Source organism: Pantherophis guttatus, chromosome 2 (assembly GCF_059756535.1).
Source record: "Pantherophis guttatus breed Tessera chromosome 2, ASM5975653v1, whole genome shotgun sequence".
NCBI classification, from domain to species: Eukaryota; Metazoa; Chordata; class Lepidosauria; order Squamata; family Colubridae; genus Pantherophis; species Pantherophis guttatus.
In genome coordinates, this window is record NC_142064.1 from 117,106,611 (window position 1) to 117,128,858 (window position 22,248).

Below are 22,248 nucleotides of genomic sequence, written 5' to 3' on the forward strand. Positions count from 1 at the left end.
ATAGGGTTCATTAACAGAATCTTGCTAATCCAATTTTCTTCTTCTTCCTCTTCCTATTATGCACCAGTGAGCCAGGGTGGAGTCAACCTGAGTCTTTTTCTAGTAGTACTTCTTTCCAAGAACTCAAGGAAAGTTTCTCCCCTTTTCATCTTTCTGATGGCTTCGGAACATTTCCCTCAAAGCCATCTCCATGGATCTCTATATGAAGCAAGATTTGTGGCAATGGTGAAAACCAGGGGTGGGTTCTACTTACCTTTACTATCGGTTTGCAGTGGGGCCGCACGCATGCTCTTCTGTGCAAGCGCAGAAGCTCCTGCGCATGCACAGAAGCATTTTGATGATGTTGGGGTGGGTGGGCGGAGCCTCCCGCCGATTTTACTATCGGTTCTATAGAACCGGTGCGAACCGGGGGCAACCCACCACTGGTGAAAACAAACATTTTGTTGCCTGAAATGAAAAACAAAATAAAACACCAGATAGCACTTAATCTAAGAAACATGGGCCACTAGGATGGGTTTTTCCAATTTGGTGCTCTTCAAATGTATTGGATGTTATTCGTTTCCTGTTTTTCATAACATCTGAGAATGATGGAAGTTGATGTCTAAAGGGCCTTAACGTTGATCTAGAACGTTCAGTTGTGAAATTCCATTGAGATATATTAGAATAAGAGAAAGAACAATAAACAGGAAGGAACTAGTTATCAATAAGTGATAGAAGAAATGTATTATTTCCCTTTAGCAGCAAAAAAAGAAAGAGGCGGAATTGGAATCTTCAAGATACTAAAAATAAAAACTTGTTCGACCTAGTGGCTGAATTATGTGATGACACTATCCATATAGAATAGAATAGAATTCTTTATTGGCCAAGTGTTATTGGACACACAAGGAATTGTACGCTCTTGGTGTACATAAAAGAAAAGATACATTCATCAAGAATCATAAGGTACAACACTTAATGATAGCCATAGGGAAACAGTCAATATAAATCTTAAGGATACCAGCAACAAGGTTACAGTCATACAGTCATAAGTGGGAGGAGATGGGTGATAGGAGTGATGAGAAGATTAATAGTAATCCAGACTTAGTAACTAGTTTGACAGTGTTGTGGGAATTACTTGTTTAGCAGAGTGATGGCATTCAGGAAAAAACTGTTCTTGCGTCTAGTTGTTCTGGTCTGCAGTGCTCTATAGTGTCGTTTTGAGAGTAGGAGTTGAAACAGTTTATGTCCAGGATGTGAGGGGTCTGTAAATATTTTCACAGCCCTCTTTTTGACTCGTGCACTATACAGGTCCTCAATGGAAGGCAGGTTGGTAGCATTTTTTTTTCTGCAGTTTCAATTATCCGCTGAAGTCAGTGTCTGTCTTGTTGGGTTGCAGAGCCAAACCAGACAGTTATAGAGGTGCAGATGACAGACTCAATAATTCCTCTGTAGAACTGTATCAGCAGCCCCTTGGGCAGTTTGAGCTTTCTGAGTTGGCGCAGAAAGAACATTCTTTGTTGTGCTTTTTTGATGACGTTTTTGATTTTGGATGTCCATTTTAGGTCTTGAGATATGGTAGAACCTAGAAATTTGGAGGTCTCTACTGTTGATACTGTGTTGTCTAGTATTATAAGAGGTGGTAGTATGGGAGGGTTTCTCCTAAAGTCCACCACCATTTCTACAGTTTTGAGTGTGTTCAGTTCCAGATTGTTCTGGTTGTACCACGAGGCTAGTTGTCTGTATGCGTCGTCTTTCATTTAAAGTAACAGCATTACCATTGAAACTATTCATCCATGTAATCGGTCATTTTAAAATCTCAAAGGCCTCCAAAAATCAAAATAAAAGCACCTGAAGAGTAGCGTCATAGTAGATTTGTCCAGGTTAAAAGTTTGTCCTAGACTAGAGGCCATTCACTAGCTTTGGTACATGTAATGGAATATGCCTAGCTTTGTTTCTATGTTAGACAGATTGTTTCCTTTTTTATTTTAGATAAGATGATTGAACAAGATGTTCATGGCAATTTTGACTCCATAGTAACAGTTATAACTATTGCAACGATAGAAATAAACAGGAGACAGGACACACAACTGGAACAATTGCACAACATAATAGTAAACATACGACTGAGAGCAGAAAGAGGTTTTGGAGGAAAAATATTTAAGTTTTGGGGAAGAAGTAGTTTTGGCATGTTTCAGACCTTTGGTGCAAATTGTTTAGCATTTTTGCATAAAGCAAATTCTTGGATAAAAATTATAAATTGCATAAATAACAAATTCACATAAAGCAAAGGAAAACCTGTAGATTTCCACACTTAAATCAATGTTCAGTGTTCTGTGTTAAAGTCATAGCAACCCAGGCCGACAGACTGAGTTATTGGGAATTACCACTCTTTGAGATATCCTTTGCCAGGACTGAATGTGGTAATTTGGTTTAACCCATTGCCAGCAAAAACACAGTGAGAGGGGCCAGTTCCAGGACAGCGTAAGTTTAGCGAGGATCTGGAAAAATTATTCTATAAATTCAGTTGTTCAGAGCTGGATTCTTCATCACTCAGTGCTATCTATCATACCAGTGTAGCCAAGCCTCCTGACTTTTCTGCAAAAAGGTTTTTGTCATGGTTTAAAATAAGCATAAGTGATTGATTCTCTCCCTGGGACATGTATGGGGAAAATATTAATGGCAGCTTCAGCAAACAATAAGTCCTAAAGTACGTCTTCTAGTGTAAAATAAATGCCAATTTGTATTGTATAAATACTATCAAGAAAATAAATATGCTTTAAACTGAAATCGAAAAGGTGAGAGACAAAGGACCACACATTACTTCCTTGTCAGCATGAGACACTTTCAGCCCCTCTTCAACAGCAGCATCGCATCTTATTTTTCTGTTTTCTTTTTTCATATTCTTTCCAATGCAGTTCTAATAAAGACGAAAAGAAAAATGGCCACTTCCCTTTACCCAGAGATGGAAGTACTTGCATTCCCACACAATGGAACCTTTATGTTCATTGGTGAAAACAATTGGTTTCAAACTGGAGCGGATCTGGAGAGAGAGAGAGAGAGAGAGAGAGAGAGAGAGAGAGCATCTCAGAGCTATTTACACTGGAGATTTTCCCACTGTAAAGAGACATCCACACCATTTGTGGTCAGAGAGACATCTGAAATTTTAAGGAAATTTTATTTGTTAGTTTGCCAGAAAGTGCTTCTATTCACAAATGAGCTATTTACAAAACGCACCTTTCCCAGCATCGAACTAATGAGGCTAAAAGCCAAATAATTTGATAAACACCACAGATCAGGGCAGAGGTGGCTTCGCTCCTTCCAAAAACTGCTTTTTTAAAAACTGTAAATCTATGTTCCCAACAGCACCATCCTTAGACCAGAACTTATTAGAGGAGTCCAAAAATAATTTGTAATAGTGCAGAATCTGTCTAGCTCAAGGTTAAAATGTTTGGATACTGGTTTCCCAGAGCTGCAAGAAGAAAACCAAGCTCACGTATAACTTCAAGACCACAGTATAATTTGGCCAAGAAATTATGCTCAAGCGAGGAATAAAGTCTGAGGTTCAAAATGAATTAACAGATTTGCCCCTACAAAACTGAACCGTGTCCATTTTTGGCAGAGGCTTAGAGGAACACCCCACATCTTCATGTCCTTGATGGAAAGCATAAGGTCTTGCAATGAAGCTCATCCATCTCTTTCTTTGCCTTCATCTTGTCCAGATGGTTTTCTACTTCCTAGTCTAATCTACAGCTCTACTATTCCCTGGTAGTCTCCCATGCAAATGTTATTAAAGCCCGAGACTGCTTAGCTTCCAAGCCCCAAATAAGATCAAAACCAGGATCTGTCAACCCCAGGATGCTTCCCAGTTAAAACACAACCAAATTAAAAATGAATAGGAGGGAAGAAAACCTAATGAATGCCAAAGGGAGTTGCTGTGGGCACATACTGGTTCCCACGAGAACGGCAGTGCTAAAGACTTGCTTCATTTTTTCCATGGAAATAAATCTGGACATTTAGAGAATGCAAGATTTAAGGTAGGGATTTACAAGAAAACTGGTGGGAGAAAATTTGGATGCTTCATTCCTAGCAGATCCATGTTAGGCAGAAATGAAGTCTGATATACTCACTTCCTTGCTTAAAAAGAAAAGACTGCAAAAATATATCAACTGATTGGAAGAATTCTTGAGGGTGTTTAAATGCAAACAAACGGTAAATGGAAGACATCTCTCAGGGGATCACCCACAACTGAGAATGTAAGTCCAATTTACCTTCCCAAATCGTCTGTTTAATGTTTCCATCAGAAATTGTTTCCGATAAAGATTGAAACAAAGTAAATTTTACCTGATACGTATGGTATATTCCCACCTTAGATGAATTTACCTGAGTATGATTTTTAGTTTCCCTTGTTGCCTTCTTTCCTTCTCTCTGACATCCATGTTCTAGATGATGTGCTCTTCATCTCCCTAGGTGTAGATGCCTAGGTGTACACAAACATATATTTACTTACCATTTGGGTCTTTAACTTACCATTCATTCAGCGGCCAGTTGGAGTTATGAAGGCATCATGTGGTGGTTATGACCCTCCTTTGAAATTCCCTGCCTGGACCGGCACTTCTTGCACACTTTGCTTTATGACCGCATCACATAACAATGGAAAGTCTGGTCACAATCACTGTTGTAAGTTAAGAAATACCGTATACTTCACCTGGTAGCTAAAGACCCAGTGGCTATATTTATACAACGTGCTCGTTTGGTTAGTTATGCGAGAGAGTGAAAAAGTTGTGAAAACCCAGCCCATTTGCCTGCGCCACAATTCAGAATATCATGTTAATGCAGAAAAAGGGTTAATTCGACAAACTATCTGGAGAGCAACAAGGGGAAGGGAACACACTCCATGCCTTTAATTCTTATTATAAACAGTTCTATGACTGCCTTAAGAGGAAGCTGGAAATCATATCCTGATGGTCTGCAGTGTGCAGCACAAAGAATTTAACACTTTTTCCTGGCGCTGGCAGGACGCATGATGCGAGAGACAGACGGGGTCTGCTGAGAGGTTGAAGTCTAGGATTAGGGGGTTCTTCTCATTGCTTCAGCAAAGGACGTGGGTTCACGCAACGAAAGAGCTGGTTATTGTTTTGGACACGGAGGTGAACAGCATGCAGGTAAGACAGTGGGACATTGAACAAATAGACTGAGAAGACAAGTTACACAGAAGTCCTTCTCCAGCAGTTTCAAAAAAACTGCCAATTCTCATCTATATATAGAACAAGGTTATTAATGCAGGTTATTTTTTTTATTCCCTTTGCCTTTTGGTTTGGAGAAGCTTTGTGTACAAGGAGCAGTGTGTCTATGCAGGAAATAATCTATTCTGTTTATAAATATTGTGTGTGGGGCTGCATAGCTGTTTAATCTTCACAACAAAATGGAATTGAGTAACATGAAACTAATTAGTAGGAAATTAGCTTTCCATTTCCAAACAATGCGGACATAGACTCAACTCTTGAAAGTGTCCTTGGTTGCACTTCCTTCCATACCATTGCTCGTATGGTGTTGCCTCATGTCGCGTTAGTGGCAGATTTGTGATAGCGTTGATTGCTTCTCCCCAGTCCTACATCCTACAGGCTCAATTCTCTGTTCAGAAATAGGAATTCAAATGATAGTAAAATATTGAACCGATACCAACATTTCTACCTGAACCAGAGGTAGAGTCTGGTTAAGAAGTACAGACTGAGTTAACTTCTGGGTTAACTTCTGGGTTAAGAAGTACAGACTGAGAAACCATCTTTCAGGAAAGGTCAAAGGGGAGGGAGCCAGGAATCTGACCTTCTCAATGACAGACCCCTCACTAGGGAATTCGACTTACCCATCTATTCTAATTGCATATTGATGAAGTTATGTTGCTCTTTCTGGAAGAGCTCAAGACATTTTCTTCAGGGATTTGGGGCTGAAGATGCAAGTTAAATGGATGCAGCCAATCCAAGGAGGACTATTGTGTGGTTTAGACACCAATACAATGGGTTTTATTTTGATGATTTGAATCTTTGTTTTATATGGTTTACATGTTTTTATTTTACCCAGAAGTACCTAGATGCCTAAGAAGAGGCAGGATATAAGTTATTGCAGAGGTTCTCAACCTGCAGTCTGCAGACCCCTGGGGGGCCATGATGTCATCACAGGGTGTGTGTGAAGGCTTGAAGAAATGTTATGATTTAAATCTTAAGTTAAGTCTTTGGGGTCCATGATTATGGTCCATGGCCACAAAAGATATTTAAAGGGGGTACGTGGTGAAGAAAAGATTGAGAACCACTATGTTATTGGACAGCAAAAAAATATATGGGATTGCTACAGTGGTGGAATCCAATTTTTTTTACTACCGGTTCTGTGGGCGTGGCTTGTTGGGCGTGGTATGGCTTGTTGGGCGTGGCAGGGCAAGAATACTGCAAAATCCCCATTCCCATCCCACTCCAGGGGAAGGACACTGCAAAATCCCCATTCCCACCCCACTCCAGGGGAAGGATACTGCAAAATCCCCATTCCCTCCCCACTCCTGGGAGAAGGATATTGCAAAATCTCCATTCCCACCCCACTCTGTGGCCAGCCAGAGGTGGCATTTGCCGGTTCCCCAAACTACTCAAAATTTCTGTTACCAGTTCTCCAGAACCTATCAAAACCTGCTGGATTTCACCCCTGGATTGCTAGAATTGAAAACAACTTGCTCATACAATAATTAAATAAAGTAATTTTCCCCTGGGTAGCAATTCTGGGTCTGTTTAGAGTTTGGTCAGTTCATTTTATAAATATGTGAAAGAGACTATCTCATATGGATAATGGAAGGCAGATATACATAATAAATTATTATTATTATCTGTTCATAACAATGTGAAGTCACAGCTGCCAATTCTTTAGCTAATATTCATCAAATTCTTTCCAAGAACCTAAGATGTTGTAATGCATCAGCATAGTATCTGTGTAAAATCTAAGAGTATAATCTTTTGTAATTGATAGATGGAAATTTTGTCAATGTGCAAAGTAAAGGTAGTCCTCAACTTATGACCATAATTGAGGCCAAAATGTATGTTGCTAAGTGAGTTTTCCCCCCTTTTATGACTTTTCTTGCCACATTTGTTAGATGAATCACTACAGTTGTTAAATTAGTAACATGGTTGTTAAGTGAATCTGGTCTCCCTATTGACTTTGCTCATCAGAAAGGGGCAAAAGTTGATCACTTGATGCCAGGACACTGCAACTGTCATAAATATGAGTCAATTTCCAACTGTCTGAATTTTGATCACATGATCATGGGGATGCTGCAACAGTCATAAGTGTGAAAAATGGTCATAAATTACTTTTTTCAGTGCTGTGGTAACTTTGAATGGTCACTAAGTGAACTGTTGTAAGTAGAGGACTATCTGTATTATGGTTCATTGCAGAAATTAGATGTTCAGACTGTATTCGGCATTTTGATCCACCTATTGAGTCCTTTCCAAGGACCTGGGATATGCAGATATTGATGTTTGATGGTGTTAAGGGTCTTGTCACAGGATGTAAGCTGTTCCAAGTACCCTCACTTGCCATTGACTGAGGGTGATTTTGTCAATGCGGATGGTGTTCAAGTGGTGCTCCAATTGTTTTGGGATTGGACCCCAGGCGCCTGTTACTATTGATACAATAATTTTATTTGCAGGTCTCGAGATGCCATAGGCAAGGGGGATGGGAAACCAATGAAGCAGCACGGCAGCAAAGACAGGAGCACATTCCAGACATATCTCTCTCAAGGCTGTCTCCCAGGGTTACCAACAGCAGCCAGAAGGGAGTGATCTCCTGCAAAATTGCTCCATTGGGGAATGTGATTGATGACATACCCTGGGGGGAGGAGGGAAACAGGTTCATGATTGGGGCCGTAAATTACAGGGGTCAGAATTGACTTCACCTGGAACGTGCTGACATGAAGCTCTTAATAAATAACTGGATTTCTTTTGAAGCTTGGCTCGAGGCTCATGATTTAATTATACATACACACATACATCCCAAAGTTCAACCCAACAAATATTCTCTTCTATCAATTCAAATTTATTATAGCCCTAAAGCCAGATTAATGCAATTTTATTTACATTCCTCAGAAATAAATACAACTGTACTTAGTAATTATTTCTCTCAATTAAATATGTTTAGGACTGCATCCTTGCTTGATCTATGAGTGAAAAAAGGTGAGAGTTGAAACTATAATGTTTTGATTTCCAGCCTTGCTATGCTCTTCTTTAAGTTCCAAGTTAAAGCTGCCTTTAATACATCACACAGTACATACTTAATGCTGTGTTTTTTTTTCTGGATTTTGTTAAAGTCATAGATGTACCATACAGTGTATTGAAACAAGTATCTATTACATTTCGATTCTCAGATTTTATGTTTTTCATTCAAGTTGAGGTTAGGAATTTGGAAACATGGAAGCAGCTGGTTCAGAAGCTCATGCCAAAGGTCGAGATTGTCTAGAGTAGAATTTCTTAAACTTTCTTCTCTCAGGACTCCTTCTCATTTTTAAAAATTATGGAAGACCCCAAAAGAGCTTTTGATTGTATGGCTTACGTTTATTGATATTTACCATATTAAAAGTTAAAATTTACACCTTCACTACCACTAGTGTTTCTCACATTCGCTTGATGGGATTTTAATGTTTATTATTTTTCAATATAGGCTGGCAAATAATTTTGATTTCTCAGACCTCTGAGAAGTCATGAGGACCCCCAGAGATCCTACAACCACATTTCAAGAAAAACTGCTTGATTAAAAAGATGATTAAATGCATCTTCCACTTTAATGTATACATTATCAAATATATAAGATAATGTTTTCATGCAAATACTATCAAATGAATGATAACTGATTATTGGGATTAGAGACAAGAGGTGTATTAGGGGAAGGGTGCAAGATTGTGCTGCAATCTTGAAAGAGGAGGGAAAAAAATCCTTCTCTGATATTTGATGGAAGAATATTGGTCAATGGCACCAATAGAGCAATTTTCCTCTAAGCAAATACAGGTAGTCCTTGACTTAAAATTACAATTGAGCAAGATACAAGACAGTTAACAGTAACAGAGCTGGAAAGAACCTTGGAGGTCATCTAGTCCAACCCCCTGCTCATGCAGACATATACTAGGGATTCGAGCTGCCGACCTTTCTGATCGACAAGCTCAGCGTCTTAGCCACTGAGACACCTAGTTGCTAAGGGAGTTTTTTCTCATTTTTTTTGCCACAGTTGTTAAGTGAATCTGGCTTCCCCCATTCACTTTGCTTGCCGGGAACCAGCTAGAAAGGTAACAAATGGTGATCATATGGCCTCAGGACAATGCAACTGTCATAAAAACATGCCAGTTGCCAAATACTCGAATTTAGATCATGTGACCAAGGGGAGGCTACAATGGTGGTAAGTATGAAAAACGTCATAAGTCACTTATTTCAGTGCTAACTTCGAACAGTCACTAAATCAATGGTTGTAAGTCAAGGACTTTTCCTCAAGGCCATGTGAGAAAAGTGTGTTAAAATTCTGTTTCAGACATAAACTAAATAGTGATCAGTTCCTTCTCAACTGATGCTTTAAAAAGCTGACGGTAAAATACATTAAATGCAAATACATATTTTTGGCTCTTACTGTGCAGTGTGTGGCTAATTAAATGTGGCTTAGAAAGCAAATGCATGGGATTACAGCTCAAACTGGCTTGTATCTGATCTCTTGCAAGGCATATCTTGGGAAAAAATGGAATGGATTGCTTGCAATGAAATTATTTTGGCAAATGGGAGATTCCCACTGGTCCTTATGTGTCAATAACTAGTAGCTCTCTTAGCTAGGCTTGCAAAGACTTTATGTTCTTTTAGTCTTTTATGTTCAAACTAAATTTTTAGTTTATGTTCAAACTATATTTTTAATACCTACAAGGACTTCCTGAGTTTTGCAAGAATCTCATGTCCTTTTAATCTATTCAGACTTACTTCTGAGTAACTTTATGCAGTATCTGGCTGACAGAGATTGCAAGATGGTGTAATGATTTTCTGTCCTTTCTTAACCGACTTGTCTGAAATTAGTCATGTTGGCTGGTTCCAGCTCTCCCACTGCTAACAATAAATACCCGCAGCTATTTTAATCTCTTCTTCTGCTCTTGAAAGCCAGCATGAGAAGAGGGACAGGGAGAAGGAGTGGGGGGTTAAAGAAGCTGTGATAAAATCCAGATGGAACTGCCCAAGAGGCCTGGGAGTGGACGCTCTGTTTACACAGGAACTAGAAGCCTCATCTGTCCAGGGTTTATCTCTTGCTCTCCTTCCCTCTCAAATCCCATTGCAATGTTAATCCAAATCTAAACTGGTTTTTTGCCAATTGTGAAGTTTGTAAGATGGGAACACCCTTCAGAGTTTCTGTCTTGGTTGCTTCTCACTTACAGAAGAGAGATGTCTGAGAATTTGAGCCATCTCACGTGTGAGACTTATATCAGGTTTTTTTTTTCAGTTGGCTCCAAATACTGACATGCAAAGTGGAGTTTTCTCCTCTCATGAGTTATGATAACGAAAAAACGCAAGGGAAGGCCCAATGCAAGTTTTGTATCATTTGTGTAAACAGGTGGCTTTATTGTGCATTCTTTGCTGCTAAGGCCTTATTGGGTTTGAACTGAAGCTGTTTGTCCTCTGCTTTGTAGGTCTTCTGAGAGGAGGACTTGTTTCCAATCCACCCTGCTGGTGGCTTTTGCCTCTTTTCCCATAAGTATGGAGCCTCGGTCCTCAGTGTTGGTGCTGCTGTTACTGAGCCTGGCCAGGCTAATTCTCTCAGGTCCTGAACCAATCACTGGACCAAGATGTACCTACACCTTCATCTTGCCCCAGCAGAAGTTCACGGGAGCAGTGTGCTGGAGCAGCGTACGTCCTCCCCCTGAACCTCCAGGTCCCAACCGTAGTGAAGTGGAAGAGCTCCATGTCCAGCTGAGCCGGCAGCAGGCCCAAATGAATGAACTACGGCGACTGGTGGAGGTGGACGGGGCCATGGTGAGCGAGGTCAAGGCATTACGCAAGGAAAGCCGTAATGTCAATGCCCGGGTGACCCAGCTCTATACTCAGCTGCTTCATGAGATCCTTCAGCGACGAGAACGGCCAGTGCAGACCTCTCAGCTGGAATGGCGTGTAGCCAATGCTTCTGCTGAGGCTGCACGGGTGGCAGCCAGTTATCGTCAACTGGAGGGGAAGTACAATGCTTTGGCTGTCCTTGTCAACAATCAGAGTGCCCTCATCAGTCGCCTAGAGAGAGAGTGCCAGCAAGGAAGAGCGGGCAGGGAAGTGCCCCCACAGGTACTGGCCAGAGGGAACTGGGACCCAGGAACCAGAGAGAGGACAAGAGGGTAGGCAGGGTAGAAAGAAGCATCGTTTCAGGATTATGAGGATAATAGTAGCTGATTTTTTTTTAATTTGAAACTGGAATTTTCTAAAATCATACTTTCTCCATGGAAAATTAGCATAAAATTGCATCATTTCAGTTCTGATGTCAGCAAATTCCATCAGGGTTTAACAACATGTTTATTTTAACCTTGATCAAAAAATCAACTTTATATTCCTTCCTTTTAATTTAACAATCTTGAACTTTAGTCCCGTTACATAATGTTGTAAGACTTGAATCTTATTTGTTTGTTTCTTTCTTTCTTTGTTTATTCATTTATTTATTTATCTCTTTTCAGAAAACTTCTTCATAGCTTTAATAAGCTTCTTTTGTAAAACCAATATAGGAAAATTATCTAGGTTACTCTCTTGGTTTGTTATTTCTTTACCCCTTTTAATTATTAAGACATCAGCTGGTTTCTTTTGTATGTCCAATATAACAACTTTTTCTATGTCATTAATGTAACATGTCATTTTAAAATGGACTTTCAAATCAGTCTCAATCATGTCAGATAATTTCTATAGCACTTTTTAAATACAGTCTATGTATAGAGGCAGACACTCTCAAAATTAATTCTTTAATTGTGATCTTAATTCTTTCTGGCTCCCTCTACTATATCATTTCTAAAGTTTTATTATTTTGTTTTTAAAAGAATTCAGATGAAAAGTATTTCCCCAGGAGACGGGTTTTTATCATTCAAAATCCTATTTCAAATCCATCTGGACCCTTAATCTGTTTGTAACTTTCCACAATCAGTTCTAATTACCCTTTTGCTGCTTTTGGGGGTTTAAGGACAGTTTAATTCCTTAAATTTGTATTTAAAATGGTTTTGCTCAGAATTGAAGGAAACCCTCCTTGTGTTTTCAGACTTGACTATCGATAGATTTCTAATAGCTGAAAACCAATTAACAAGCAATTTCCAAAAGTGATTTGAAACGGAAATACTGTATGCAAAACCAGTGTCCTTTTAAAGACACCAACCTGCTTTGGACAAAGATGCCATTCCCTTGTCTCTCAGCGCTCTAAACCTGCCAAAGACCTCTGTCTTTCAATTTCTTTGTGAAAATCAATTGTCTGGAGTACTTGTGGGTGAAGAATCTAAAAATAAGATGCATTTAGATCAGGATTTCTTAATCTTGGCAACTTTAAGATTTGAGGAATTCAACTTCCAACATGTTGGGGAATTCCAGGAATTGAAATCCACACATCTTAAAAGTTGGGAAAGGTTTCCCCAGATTGGGAAACACTGGATATGTTGTTTTAATAAAGAGTAATCAAGGCTAATCAACTTAATTCGCACTGGGCAGTGTTATGTTACTGAAGACTTGTGTGTCTGACAACAATTCCAAAGAAACTCATAAAGAGAGCTGTTGGATGACATCTGAAAATTTTTACTTGGCAATTTTGCTAGAGTCAAATCAACAAGATAGCAGATGGAGCATCCCAATTAAAACTGCAAGTGTGTCATGTACAGATTTAGAAGGGTTGTAGTACAATGCACCAGCCACCATTCTTGTTAATTTTGACCCCAGACACCCATGGATACCATTGGACTCACTGAAGATCCAAAAAGAAGGATGCTCAGAGGAGCTTTTTCTACTCAACTGATTTGAGGGATTGAAGAAGATAAATGAAAAGACATGTCAGAGCCAAGGCAGAGAATGGAGGCTGGCCAGCATATACTTTGCCCTTTCCTTATTTCCTGAGCAATTCAAAATAACTGTGTGGAGATTTCTGTTAAAATAACATTATTGCGTGCAAGCATACATGCAGTTAGAGAAAATTTAAGACGATGATACTCAATTGTCTCTGCAATTTAAAAACTGTGTGGCAGCATTACTGGAAGCAAACACTAAAACGGAGATAGCTAAATGTAAATTCTGCTTCCAGAGCTAGACTGGGGAAGACTAAACTAATTGGTGCCATTAGCCTTGATATGTTTTTTTAAATAAATTACCCACATCCAAAAAACCCAAAGAAGTTGTTGCACTGTGTTATCCATCAATTCCTATGAACCCACAGGAAGCCTGTGTGACAGTAATCATAGGGTGAAAGCTGATATGATTTGCACCACCCACATTTGCAGCATTCCAAGTTAATCTGCTTTCAGACCACCGGAGTGGGATGAGCAAAAGACTTCCCCCTCCACACTTCAGATCTAGCATCTTGCTTTCATTTTAATCATCTACTTTCTTAAATATTGTTTAGAAACAAATATACACAGCTATTCTATGGGGACATAATGCTCTTTAAATGCACTGCTGTATGGTTGAGACCTTTTGGTTTCTTCACAAACTAGCCTTCACCAATTTCATGCTTTCCGAATGTGTTGTGGAGAGCATCGGGCAAAGGAAGGATGGACTTCTACAGATGTAACCCCACCTTCCCCCACAAATCGAAAAGATTTGAGTTGCTCTCTGTAACAGGTTGTGTCATAAGCAGCCAACAGCAAGTCTGCCTTATCCATGACTCATCCATTTTCTGGGGAAACATTTTCCCAAAAAAACAGCATAGGAAGAGTTGTAGAGTTCAGATGAGATGGTCTAAATTGGATGTTGCTCCCCGAGGATATGATTGTTGGATGAGATTGCTCCTCCTCTTCACACAGCCACCTTTGGCACCAGTGGTACCTCACAACCTTGCAACCACCTCCAATGAAAGCAGAACCCACTTGGACACCATCAATGACATCCAGCGAGACCAGACAGCATCTGCCCAGCACTGGTCTGACAAGGCTCCCTCTCCACTGGATGACACTCCTCTGCTCCCTGCTGTTGGGCCCACCAAATCTACAGGTGAGGGAGCACACAACTGCCAAGAAACACAGCTAAAGTTGTGCTTAGCAGTCTGTTGCCATGATGAGAAGTGACCAGGTCCTAGGTCACCCAATTGGGGAGGTAAAGTTATTCCTAAAGAGGATAATGCAGTGTTCCTTTACTTCCTCTCCGCCCACCAGTGAGAGAAATTTGAGTTAACATTTCTATATGACATTGGTATGATGATTTATGTTTCATTTTCTATAGGGTTCAGCTATGCAATTATTCCACCCATAATTTGAAGTAAATCAGTCCAGGAACAGTTTAATGCTACTTATCTGTGTGAAATATAGATTAACATGTAACATATAGAATTCTTGGGATGTTCATGCAGACAAAGCATGGACATCCCAAGTATTCTTTACCTTGTAAATAATTCGCCACTTTTCTCTGCACTGCCTTATCCCCTGGCCCAAAATATAAACTGCAAGTGCTTCATGCTATTCCTAGTATACTTTGAGACTGCCAACTAAGGGATGTTCCATTCCGCAGATTTATTAGTTTGGTTTTGAAAGTTGAAGTAGAATTATAAAACACTATGAATAGCTTATTATAGTTTAGAAGAAGTATTCATACTCTCAATGCAGAGTATTGGCTTTATAGCCTCTCCCTGCCCAATACTGTTCACCCTTACTTATTCATGGGGCCTCCTGCTTCTTCCACAAAGCATCTGTTGACCAGAACCAAATAAAAATAAAAAAGATTGCAGTCTACACTGAAACTACTTCCCATCCTTTTCATCTTGGAGATCCAAGCCCTTGATCTGATGTTCTAGCTTGGCTGAGCATCAAACAGTATTTACTAAGAGAAACCAGTGATTTGTTGGTAGGCTTTCAAAACTGACAAGGACCTAAATGCCAGAGCATGGCTTCTTAGTATATAGGAGGCCCTCAGTGCAGGGGAGACATTCCCTCTGTCTGAGTCTTTCTATGGAAAATGTGGTTTATGGTTAAAGGCATGCCTGCCACAAGGCAAAATATCAACAGTGGTTCCTTAGACCAAAATGTAGTGTTTTTCTAGAAGCCACAACAGCATCAGTCACTTTGGAATAAGCTTTATTTTGTTTTCTGTGCAGGGCCTTGGTCTGACTGTCAAGCAGCTCAACAGGATGGCCAACCCAGTGGCATCATCATGCTACAACCAGCTCATGCCCAGAGTATCATCCAGGTCTGGTGTGACCAGGAATATGATGGAGGTGGTTGGACGGTCATTCAGCGGCGACAGGATGGATCAGTCAATTTCTTTACCACTTGGCAGCATTACAAGGTTGGAGGATGTGGCTCCTGGTGCCCCTACAAAGAGAGGAGCTGTGAGGCGGAAGGATATCCATTGTGGGTACAGTTAGGTAGAGAGAATTGCAGGATGCACGCTTACTGGAAATTAGCATTAGAGAGCTGAAGTCACACAGCAGGCCTGATGATGAAGAGCCATACGTGATGAAACTAGGAGTCAGGTTCATAAACTGAACTTCAGTGAATGGTTATAAATAGCATTCACGAACCTCAAAGCAGAAGACTCAGGCATATGTATTTTGGGACCTGGTTATCATTATAGAAAAATGGTTATAAATTTATATTTATCTTCAATGAGAAGGAATTGGGTTATCCAAGCTAAGATTGTTTGTACTTTAGTTTTTGAGAAAGCCTTAATGAATGGATTCTTCCATAATGTTAAGCTATAAATCATGATACACAAAACACATTAAGTCAAAGATACACATTTTGCCTTAGTAGCATACCAGGGACATAGGGATGTTCTCTTAAGCATCCTCATGGCTCCAGAGGTACCAGATGATCTCTTTGCAACGGAAGGAGATGGGATTGAGCCCAGATGGCAGATTATTTTGGATATTGACCTGGCATTGTATGAGTGTATGTTCTGTGAATGAAATTCCTAATTTCCCACTACAGAAGGATTCCAGAGAGTCATCTGCCTTAATGCCACTTTGCTAATCATTTGCTTGCTGTGTTTTTCTTAGAATGGTTTTGGGAACCTGGAAGGGGAACACTGGCTGGGCCTGGAATCCATTCACTTGCTGACCCACCAGAGCTCATACATGTTGCGTATATTAATGGAAGACTGGAGTGGGCGACAGGCACAGGCTGAATACAATACCTTTGCTCTGGAGCCCGAGAGTGACTTCTATCGGCTACGGCTGGGAAAATATCAAGGCAGTGCTGGAGACTCTCTCTCCTGGCACAATGGCCGACAGTTCAGCACTCTTGATCATGACCATGATGCTTACTCAGGTAAGAGGGCATAATTGCTGGCAGAAACTACTGGAAGGACATATCAAAAACTGAGCAGGAAAGACTATTGATAAAAATAATTTGGTGTAATGTTTAAGGAGGTGGACTAGAAGCCAGAAGGCTGTAAATTACAATCTTCCATTAGCCATGAAATCTGGCTTAGGCCAGTTATTCTTTCTCAACCCAACTCACCTCACAGGGTTATTGTTGTAGGGAAAATAGAAGAAAGGGCCCTTATGGATGCCACTATGAATTGTATAGAGAAGAGTTTATACTCATTGTATTTTAATCACTTTCTTTCTCCTTGGAGCTCAGATTGATGGGTGGGAGCCTTCTATTTGTTTCCTCATGAAAACTGGGAGGAAGGCTTCAGCTCAACATCAGCCAGTTGGGATGAGGCAGAAATCAGAACCTGCTGTCCTATGGGGCATCCCACTGGTTGCTTCCACATGATGGTAAAGCAGGAGAAAGCTGTTGTGATGGGACTTGGAGCAGAACTATGCCATCTAGAATCATCAATATAAATTTGTGGCCAAAATATGGAACTCGCTTCACATTGATCGCTCAACTAAATCAGAATATAAGGATAGAGCAACGTGACCAGATGTCCCGCTTTTGGCGGGACAGTCCCAATTTTTAACAATTTGTCCCACGTCCCGTGGCATTTTTAAAAAGTCCCGATTTTTGAAAAGAATGCATGACAAGCTAGGGAAGGGCGGGAGAATGGGAAGGAAATATACGGTTTTCGGCAGCCATGTGGCTATTTAGCCAGGATATGAGTTTTATATTATTTTTGTTAATTTTATAATGTTAAACTTTAATAATAATAATAATATATATATATATATGTACACACACACACACACACACACACACACACACACACACACACACACACATATATATATATATATATATATATATATATATATATATATATGTGATATTTTTGCAATCAGGGTTTATTCCTATGTTGAAAGATGTTAATTGGCCATGGTGGGATGAAATCTCTATTCATCACACATATTTTCATAAAATATGGGTGTGGCTGGCTGAAGAGGTCAAAAACAGACCGAAATAGTGCTATCCCAGTCTCCCATAAGTCTCAGAAGAAACAACATAAAATGTCTGACAGGCCTGAAAGCGATGAATAGAGATTTCATCCCACCATGGCCAATTAACATCTTTCAACATAGGAATAAACCCTGATTGCAAAAATATCACACATTTATACCTATGAATTAAAAAGAATAAATATTTGACCTTTACAGGGAGGAGTCATAAAATATGGGTGTGGCTGGCTGAAGAGGTCAAAAACAGACCGAAATAGTGCTATCCCAGTCTCCCATAAGTCTCAGAAGAAACAACATAAAATGTCTGACAGGCCTGAAAGCGATGAATAGAGATTTCATCCCACCATGGCCAATTAACATCTTTCAACATAGGAATAAACCCTGATTGCAAAAATATCACACATTTATACCTATGAATTAAAAAGAATAAATATTTGACCTTTACAGGGAGGAGTCATAAAATATGGGTGTGGCTGGCTGAAGAGGTCAAAAACAGACCGAAATAGTGCTATCCCAGTCTCCCATAAGTCTCAGAAGAAACAACATAAAATGTCTGACAGGCCTGAAAGCGATGAATAGAGATTTCATCCCACCATGGCCAATTAACATCTTTCAACATAGGAATAAACCCTGATTGCAAAAATATCACACATTTATACCTATGAATTAAAAAGAATAAATAAATATATATATATATATATATTTGTTTTCTCAGGTTTTCGCGGGTGTTTGTATGTAGGTCTTTGGTTATTCGGGTCTTCTCCCACGTAAAATTGGAAGTGTCTTGGCGACGTTTCGACGAAGTCTCATTCGTCATCTTCAGGCTGGTGTTCTCGGCTTCGTGCTTCTAGGAGCATTGTGTGTGATCGCAGCTGTTTCTTCCTTTTAACTGCCAGTGGGCAGTTAAATATATATATAAATATATAATTTAATAATAATAATAAAAAAAAGAACCCCCCCTCCCCCCACCCTGTCAATGGTGTCCTGCTTTACCAATGTTAAAATCTGGTCACCTTAGAATAGAGTATTGTAAAAGGTAATTGTTCTGTCTCTGAAGAGAATGGTTAAAGGGTTAGCTTGTTTTTCCAAAATGACACATTTAGTATATGTATTTCCATATCTTTAATTTAAAAAAGCTAGTTAAATGTACTAAGAGATTAAACTGGTCCCAAGACCATGATTATATTTATAGTCAATTTCAGCCAGTTTAAAAGATTTTGACCTATAGAAGCCGTATGTTGTCTTATGTACATCAAGGAGACTTGGAGGCTTCTATTCTCCTGCAAAATGCATTATCTAGTCAGATATGCTGCCTCAGCAGAAACTTTCATTTTTTGGAGGCAAAACTATTTTTTTTTATTTCTGGAAAATCAAAGATTTCCAGGTAGAAGACTCAAAAGGCCTTGTGCAGCTAATCTGTCTTTTCCTCTTGAAGACTTTTTGTTGTAATTTATCTCAATCATAATAGGGAAAAAAGGAGTGGGAAAGAAATAGCAAGTCAGCACAAACTGGGTTTTCCACTTGCCTAGACAGAATTTTCTATTTGGGGCAGAATGGCTGCAAAATAAAATTGTTGTCTGTTTTATGATTTAGCAGCTGACGTGTACTCTGGCCCAAGGTATATCATATTAGCTTCAGTGTGGTCCATTGGTTTTTAAAGCACAGTGTTGGCTCTTATTTCCCATTTTATTGAGGAGAAGGGAGAGCAAGAATCTAGAATGTGCAGTTCACAAGCTATTAAAGGAGAACTTAGGTGGGAAGCAAATTAATATTTCTACAGCAGTAGTAAAATTGCTTAATTTTGCCTCAGATTTCTAGAAGGGAGCCTGGACATTTAAAGGATTTCACTTTCAATCGATTATCTTTCTCTCTGTCTCATTTGTCTTCCACCATTGCGAAATTGGTTCCAACTGTTTCTCCCCCCACTTCCAATAATTGGAAGTTATATTCATTCCAAATGCTGCTTGATACACAAGGTAAAACTGGAGAGAAACATACTGCACTGATAAAACATCATCTCATCTATCTACAGGTAGTTCTCATTTAGTGAACCCAATTGGGACTGGCATGTGGGTCATTAAGCAAAGCAGTTGCTAAGATAAAAATAATCACTTACTGTGTTGTACAGTTTTGTATAGGATAACATACTGTATACTGACTGCATTGATGAACATATGATAGAGATAGAGATAGCGATGACAGATAGAGATAGACTGGAGAGGGAGAGGGAAAGGATGACTTTTGCATTAGTGCGATAGCTGCAAATGGTTGCTGTCCAAGGCACATTCTAAGCCAAATTTATCTGATCAACTGATACTTTCTCTTTAAAAAAAAAAAAAAATCTTTATTAATTGTTTACAAATAAAAAAACATATAATGTAATTTTCAAACAGATATAAGTTATATATAGGTACACAACACAACACATAAAGACAAACACAAAGAAGGACTAACCGGAGGTCATATCGAACCCCCAGACACTTATTCAAAGTTACATCCCGGTAAATCCTTTTGTTCAAATAGCATTGAACTATTTGATACTTACTTGGAATCAGACTAAAAGACGTGGGCAAACAAGACTGGCACCTATTCATCCATATTACAACAGCAGCGAGAATGGCACTTGCCCAGCATTGGAAAAATGTAAATATACCATCAGATCAACTTATAATAAATAAGATATTGCCGAATTGGACAAATTAACGTATATCCTAAGAGAGAAAAAAGAATCCATATATTACAGTAACTGGGAACGCTGGTATATATGGCTAAAGAAGAGGACAAACATAGAATAAATAACATAGTATTAAATATATACTTAGTTATAATGAGATAGTGTTTGGTATTTAAAACTGATACTTTCTCAATGCAGTATAACATCTATCTCAATGTTTGGCATATGGTACTGAGCAAAGCTTGGATAATACGTATAGTATATAAATAGGTGCACAAACATGCAGCACTACATTAATTAAACTCCAAATTACAAGAGAGCAGCTCATAACTTTCCTGGAATATTTGTCAAAAATTCATAATCCATTTCCCAAAGTTGTCTGGAATGAATGTAAGAGAATTTCTTATGCACTCATACTAAAGATAAGCATGGCAGCCTTTGAGGGTCGTAAGAAATTGTGGGCACTCTTTTCCCTGCCAAGGAAGGGCAATATTTTCCCAGTAATTTTTTAGAGATTGCATTACATTAATACTAGATTGGGCTGAAGTCAGTGGAAGGTAGGGCCAAGAATCAGTGATGTCCTTCCTTCCTTCCTTCCTTCCTTCCTTCCTTCCTTCCTTCCTTCCTTCCTTCCTTCCTTCCTCCCTCCCTCCCTCCCTCTCTCCCTTTCTATAACATTTGCTGGATTTGCTTGATGTCTAAATGTGTTATCTGCAAAAGTCATTTCAATCAGGCCAAGGAACATCAATTAAGTTCTATGTAACACAGTGGCTGCCAGGTTTTGTCCTACAGTACCAAAAGTTAATGGCATCTGAATTCATGGTTTGACATCTGATCTCCCCCCCCCCGCCCCCTATTCTTTCTCCCTAGGGAACTGTGCCCATTACCAGAAAGGTGGTTGGTGGTACAATATGTGCGCCCATTCCAATCTCAATGGCATCTGGTACAAGGGCGGTCACTACCGAAGTCGCTATCAGGATGGAGTCTACTGGGCAGAGTTTCGTGGTGGTGCCTACTCCATCCGTAATGTGGTAATGATGATCCGGTCTACGCAAGGCAGCTAAGTTCCTTTCTTATCCACTGAAAAGATGACAAAGCAGACCAAAATCCAGATGGATGTACTTTACAAAAGAATTCACTGAACTCTGGATGCACACCATGCTTTTTTATTATCTGACCTCAGGAGGAACATCTTTAACTGTCTGTGCAATGCACTGATTGGCTGAGAGCCTTGTATGTCACAGATTCCCCCTCCCACTTGCTTCTCAGGCCATTTTGCAGCTTTCATAAAAAGTATTGATTTTATCTTTCATCAAAAGAAGAAAGTGCCAAAGATATCTCAAATAGTACTTTAAACCATTTTAAAAGTCCTTAAAATCTGGCAAGAAAGAAAGAAAAAGTATATTGAGACACCATGTGGCAGAAAGCAATATTGTATAGTAGTAAAAGAATTACGTTTTAAAAATATTTTTGACTTTTTCCTGATATAGTTCTCGTCACCCACCTTTGAGTTGACAAAAAATGATATTAGCATCCAATTTGCTCTCCCTGTTGTTGCTAGCCCTGGTCCCTGCAATTGGCCCAGTTCTCCAAAGAAACAAATTAGATTTTATGCAACCTGAGGCTGTTCTTGGAAAGTGTTAAAATACAGGAAAAATATTTTCATCACCAGAACAAGAAAAGACAACTTAGATCTGTCTTATACACAAGGTAGGTAGGGCAAGAAAAAATATTGCCAGGACAAGTGGTGTCCAGTGTTTAAGTGCATGTGGGGACACAGCTTTGAAGATGCACCTTCATCTTTATCCTGGCGTTGTGCAAGGCGAAATTTACTCAAGTGGAGTTCTCCAGTCTGGCTTCAACTGGGAGTCTTGCAATGATAATGCTGTCATTTCCAACTTGCCTGCATGCTCCATATACTTTTGGACATTAAGGGCTGGTCTTCCTGCCCACTTTTTACAGATAGAAATTGGAAGTAAAACTGGCCTTCACTCAGCAATGAAGTGGAGGTTGCTTGGGTCACTGTCTTACTTCCTGGTGAATATATT

At 39.5% G+C, this 22,248-nt stretch overlaps 1 protein-coding gene and 1 long non-coding RNA gene across 4 annotated transcripts; one reads left to right on the top strand and one right to left on the bottom strand.

Annotated features, from left to right (window-relative positions):
* Positions 1 to 836: 836 nt before the first annotated feature.
* LOC148115285 (uncharacterized) lies at positions 837 to 4,913 on the bottom strand. Its single transcript, XR_015732826.1, has 3 exons — positions 4,685 to 4,913; positions 4,360 to 4,456; positions 837 to 3,019 (listed from the first exon to the last, which is right to left on the bottom strand). It is a non-coding gene; the product is annotated as an uncharacterized LOC148115285 (long non-coding RNA).
* On the top strand, positions 3,860 to 21,667 carry ANGPTL6 (angiopoietin like 6). Of its 3 annotated transcripts, none has more exons than XM_087888607.1 (6): positions 3,860 to 4,232; positions 10,661 to 11,303; positions 13,997 to 14,183; positions 15,280 to 15,470; positions 16,183 to 16,453; positions 21,071 to 21,667. In XM_087888607.1, coding segments are annotated over exons 1-6 (1,488 nt in total). In that variant the 5' UTR covers positions 3,860 to 4,230; the 3' UTR covers positions 21,265 to 21,667. The 3 variants fall into 3 exon arrangements, with proteins under 3 accessions (XP_087744733.1, XP_087744734.1, XP_034290190.1); XM_087888608.1 differs by having other exon boundaries at positions 4,094 to 4,232; positions 10,661 to 11,003; XM_034434299.2 differs by lacking the exon at positions 3,860 to 4,232 and adding an exon at positions 4,820 to 5,141.
* The last annotated feature ends 581 nt before the right edge of the window (positions 21,668 to 22,248 follow it).

Excerpts from the sequence above, each read along its gene's own strand:
- ANGPTL6 (XM_087888607.1), top strand. Across the intron at positions 11,304-13,996 it reads GCAGGGAAGTGCCCCCACAG|CCACCTTTGGCACCAGTGGT; the intron begins GTACTGGCCAGA and ends CTCTTCACACAG. Across the intron at positions 15,471-16,182 it reads CCACTTGGCAGCATTACAAG|AATGGTTTTGGGAACCTGGA; the intron begins GTTGGAGGATGT and ends TGTTTTTCTTAG.